General features: G+C 40.4%; 1 protein-coding gene across 1 annotated transcript in view; it reads right to left on the bottom strand.

The window, feature by feature from the left end:
* Window positions 1-1904, bottom strand: part of LOC103581661 (rho GTPase-activating protein 44-like) — a gene marked incomplete at both ends in the record, with an annotated part of 17960 nt that extends 16056 nt beyond the window's left edge. Inside the window, 2 exons of the mRNA XM_008563436.1 lie at window positions 1368-1472; window positions 1865-1904. Coding sequence (XP_008561658.1) covers window positions 1368-1472; window positions 1865-1904 — 145 coding nt within the window. The remainder of the gene's footprint in view (window positions 1-1367; window positions 1473-1864) is intronic.
* Window positions 1905-5487: the final 3583 nt, after the last annotated feature.

Genomic DNA, 5487 nt, shown 5'->3' with positions numbered 1-5487 from the left:
TAACTTTGTCTTATCCCAGAAAAATAATACTAGTACATAATCCACCTACCAACACCAAAGGCTCGTTTCAAGACTCTGGTGGTAACATTAAATGCTACTCTTAATACCAAAATGTACTGTCCTTTGAACCTGTTATTTTAAAAACCGTGCTTCTTGCAGCAAAAGAAGGGAGATGGGTCAAAGGCAGGCCTGGCCCAGACCCCCACGGCCACCCCAGAACAGTTCCTGGAGTCCCTTGTTAGATACTGGTTTCATAAAAAGGTTTCATGTCCAAAGCAATTTTGCAAACTCTCCCTTTAGACTGTTCAGGTTTCCCTTGCTGAAATTCCTGATACATGCAGAATATTTCCATAGATATTTTCCAGAGCTGTGAAGGTTTTATTTATACGCACACAAGTGACTCCTGCTGGGAATGTTAAGAAGGAAGAAACCAGGGCTGGGGAGAGTAAAAGGAATGACTGAACAAGCCAGCAGAGCGTGGTTTTGCACTGCAGCAGGAGGTGGGAGGAAGAATTGGGGTGCATTACATAACAGTCAACAGAGGTGAGGCCAACATAAGCTGAAGGGGACCAGGGAGACCATGGGGAAGCAGATGTCAACCATGACTCCAGGTCAAAACAAATCCAAAAGATACCAAACATGCAGATTGTAAACTGAAGGGAGGAAGATGAAAACCTCCTAGATTGCATATCCCTTGTAACAAAGCCAAGTGAATGTCTAAGAATATCTTTCCATCTTTGGTGGAGTTGAGGGGGTGGGAGGTCAAGAGGAGGAAAGCCTGCAAAGACTGTTTACACCAAGGACTGTTAAATGGAATCACACCATACAATGCCCCTCATTACTAGCGGAGGTTATATTCAAAGACATTAGAGTAACTTTATTTAGCAGGCTCTATTTATTGTCTCATTATAGCAAAAACAATTCTCAAGGGCCTTTATAAGTCACTTATAACCTCTAAAACCACCATATAATTTTTGTCATGGGATCTTAAGATACGATTGAGGCAAATGAAATGCATGAATGAGCTGAGTCAGGGGTAGATATTCATCAAGGATAAAGCTCCTCTAGAGGTGGGATCTCAAGCATGCCCCTGCTGTCCTCCTGGTTGCCCCACTTTGGGGAGAACCAGGAAAAGAACCTCACCTTGCCTGGGGAAGGCAGGGAATGCTTCAGGCGGGGGGATGACTCAGGTGGGGCTAAAGAGCCAGAACAATGGAAAGGCTTGTCACTCTGCAGAAACAAGCAGCTAGGGCTGCTCGGTCAATTCTCAGGCACATATGTGGCCATACAAACAGGTGCACCAAAGAGGGCCCTGGGAGTGAGATCCCTGTCCTCTGTGGGCTGCCTGGGGCTGGGAGGGCACTTACAGAGCGCTTGTCGGCCTCTGCCCCTTGCTGGCCCTGCAGACATGCGGTGAGCTTCTTGTGCGTGCTGTGGGACACCTGCTTCACCAGCTCCAGGCGCTTCTCCACCTGCAGACAGAACAGTGTGTGATGCCATTAGGTGAGGGCAAGGTCAGTAGAAGAGGGTTGTCGGTCTGGACAATCATGACCTGTGTTTCCATGAGACAAGGACTTCTGGGGAGACAACATCCAATGCTGGAAAAGTGGAGGGGGAGCAATCACAGACTCTGGGACTCTGCTGCTAACCATGTAGTGAGATAACTTTAAATCTCTCCTGAAAAATCTCCCCTAAACCAGTATTCAACATGCAAAGTACTGTCATAAAAGACAAAAGGTTGCATCTCTAAACAGTTGGTATGCGGATCAGCTGAAGAGTTTAAACAGCACTGGGAATGTCTTACTTTTAAAAGGGAAAACATCTTTGGTGTCTGTGAACTAGTAAGGGTCCATGACAACCTTACCTGAAGAAGGTCTTCACTCAGAACTTCAGTCTTTTCTGCCCTAAAGAGAAAATTGAGAAACACAGCAGTAAGAAAACTAAAAACATAGTCTCATAATTACTCCCCACTCTCTTCACTTATAGCAACACTAGAGAAACAGAGACATTAGTAGCAGAAACTCCTAACAAGAAAATACGTAGACAATAATGAAATTTACCAGGAACCTTAAGTCACCAGCACACCTGCAAACACAGCAAACAAGATACTCTGAAGAGTTAAGAAGGTTTCCCACACCTATACTCCTTGGTGTCCCCAAAACAAGCAAGTGAAAGTAGCAGAAATCTGAGAAGAGATCAATAAAGAAAAAAAACAGAGACAGTAGTGAATCTGGGCAACTAATGCAAATACCCTCAGCAAGGTCTGGCAACCAACAAAGAGTTAGGATCACCAGAAAGTGGGGGCTTGAACCTGAGATTTCCACATTCAGGAAAAGAACGTGGATGGGGTCTCAACCCATGAATGCCCCCTGCCTCACATCAAATGAGAATGCAAATCCTCTTTGGAGCAAAGCATTCCTAATTTATGGCCTGTGTATTCTCACTGATAAGGTTCAATCAGTGAGATATCTCACACATATGTACAACTATTCTCACACAAACACTCACATACACATATACCACAAATTAACGTGAAAACAAATCATCAAGATTTAAGAGTACAGAGAAAGAAAGAAGAACCGAAACATTAAGAACCCAAAGGGACTTGGACTACTAGAATTATTGAACACTGTAATGTAGATATGATATATTTAAGAAAAACAAAATTTAAAAACAAGTAATAGAACTTCTGCTTCCACGAAGATGAAGTGAACATATTTAGCAATTCCTTTCACTAATACAACCAAACACCCAGGACAATATATATAAGACAAACATAAGACTCTGAAAAGGAGAGAGATGCCATACCAGCTAGAAACCTCCTGACCCAAGGAATGACATGGTGAGGATGCTTTGCTTCACGTTTCCCAGACTTGGAACTTGAGAAACCAGCAACCTAAATCACCGATAGGCACAGACAAAACAAGCCCCAACGAAAGCCTGGTCTCTGCAGCCAAAGCACTAATAAAGAGGCAGCCTAGGAAGACAGAAAACTTTTAGGTAATAACCATTCACTGCAGCCAAACACCACAGAAAAAAACTGTAGTCCTACTCCACCCACACCAGCAAAAGCTGAGCAGGGAGCTTAGACTTCTTCCCCTGCCAGGCTGTAATAAAGCACCCAACCCTCAACCCCTCATCAGTGTGGGAGTGTCAGAGATGGTTGAGTAGGGAGCAGGGACAACAATCACTGCTGGGCAGTGATGAAGCCCATCCTCCCCGGCTGCAGTGGCAGTAGCCTGGACATCACCCAGTGGTAATGAAGTATCCCTCCCCTCCCCACTGGGGTGGTGTCACAGGAGGCCTAACTGACAGTCAGGACTTTTGCCACTGTCCAGAAGTAGCAAAGCCCTGTCTTCCATAGTATCAATGGGAGCCAAGTAGGGAGAACCAGCCACTTCTATCTGACCAGCCAGGGAGGTATCAGTGGAGGCCCAGTTGAAAGCTAGAATTCTCACTCCCACCCCGTAAGAGCAAGAAGCACCTCCCTCCTCAAGGGGTCAATGAAGGCTAAGTGGGGAATCTGGACTTCTCCCCTGACTTGGCAGGAACAAAGTAGCACTCCCACTTCCCCTACTGGAGTGCTATCAGAAAAATCCAGCCAGAGGACAAAGTTTAAATGAGATCCAGAGTCTCATAATATAACACCCACAATGTTCAGATTTCAGTAAAAAATTACTCATCATACCAAGAAGTAGAAAAAACTCAAACTGAAGAAAAAACAATCAATAATAGATGCTAATTAGAATTATCTGTCAAAGATTTAAAAGCATTCATTATAAAAACACTTTAAAGAATAATTATAAACATGCTTGAAATAAATGAAAAAATAAGAAGTCTGAGAAAAAAATAGAATATATAAGGAAGAAACAAGTGAAAGTTTCAGAGCTGAAAAATACGATAATCTAAATAAAAAAACTCAGTGAATGGGTTCAACAGCAGCATGGAGGAGACAGAGGAAAGAATCAGTGAACTGAAAACAAGCACAATAGAAACTTTGCTATCTGAACAGCAAAAATAAACCAAATAAACCAACAAACAAAAGAAGCCTCAGGGACCTGTGGGACTATAACAAAAGACCAAATATGCCATCAGAGTCCCAAAAGAAGAAAAAGAAGGTAGGTTAAAAAAATACTCAAAGAAATAATGGCTGAAAACTTCTTGAATGTGGCAAAAGACACAAATCTACATATTTAAAAACCAGAGCAAACTCCAAAAGGGATAAACACAAGAAAAATCCTCATCAATATTCATCATAGTCAAACTTCTGAACACTAAAGACAATTCTTTTTTCCCTTTCTTTTATTACTTGTTTATTTATTTATTGGTGGCTAGCTGGTAAAAGGATCTGAATCCTTGACCTCAGTATTATCAGCATCATGCTCCAACTGCATGAGTAAAGACAATTCTTAAAAGCAGGGAGAGAGAAATGATTTTATAACAACAGGGGAAAACAATTAGAATAACAGTAAATTTCTAATGAAAAACCTGGAGACCAGAAGGAAGAGCAGCACCATTTTTCAAGTATTGAAAGAAAAGAACTGCCAACCTAGAACCCTATATGTGGTGCAAATATCCTTTAGGAATACAGAGAAAATTAAGACAATCTCAGACACAGAAAAATTACCAGAATTTGTCATCAGCAGGTTTACTTTAAAGACTTCCTAAAGAAAGTTATCCAAAACAAACAAACAAAAATAATAAAAAGAGGAAACATGGAATATCAGGAAGGAAGGAAGAACAGGGTGAGCAAAAATATGGCTAAATACAACAGACTTTCTTTCTCCCTTTGAGTTTTCTAAATTATGTTTGATGATCAAAGAAACACTTATAACATGGTCTGACATGGTTCTAAATGTAGTAGAGGAAATATTTAATACAATCATATTGTAATCAGAGGAGGGTGAAGGGTCATAAAGGTAGGAGGATATCATTCGATTGGGAAAATGACACCAGTAGATTGTGACAAGTTATGTATATATCATGTAATATCTGAAGCCACCACTAAAATAGCTATAGAAAGAGATACACACAAAAACATTATAGATAAATCACAATGGAATTCTTAAAAAAGTTCAACTAACCCATAGGAATGCAAGAAAAATAAAACTGAGAAATAAAAAACAGAAAGAACAAAAAATAAATAAAATGACAGACATCCTAGACATGTCCATAATTATATTAAATGTAAACAGCCTAAACATACCAACTGAAAGACAAAGATCGGCAGAATGAATTAAATAACATGTTGTCTACAAGAAACTCACTTAAATCATAATTATATAGGCAGAATGAAAGTAAAAGTATAGGAAAAGACATCATGAAAACATTAACCAAAAGAAGACAGGAGTGACTATACTAATATCAGATAAAATAAATTCAGAGCAAAGAAAATTATCAGAGACAGAGAGGAGCATGATATAATTATAAAAGGATCAATCCACCAAGAAGACACAGCAATTCTAAATGTCTATACAACAAACAACA

Source organism: Galeopterus variegatus, unplaced genomic scaffold (genome assembly GCF_000696425.1).
Source record: "Galeopterus variegatus unplaced genomic scaffold, G_variegatus-3.0.2 Scaffold13625, whole genome shotgun sequence".
In the NCBI taxonomy this organism is placed as follows: domain Eukaryota; kingdom Metazoa; phylum Chordata; class Mammalia; order Dermoptera; family Cynocephalidae; genus Galeopterus; species Galeopterus variegatus.
The sequence above is the reverse complement of the archived record's forward strand: the minus strand, read 5'-3'. Positions and strand labels throughout refer to the sequence as shown.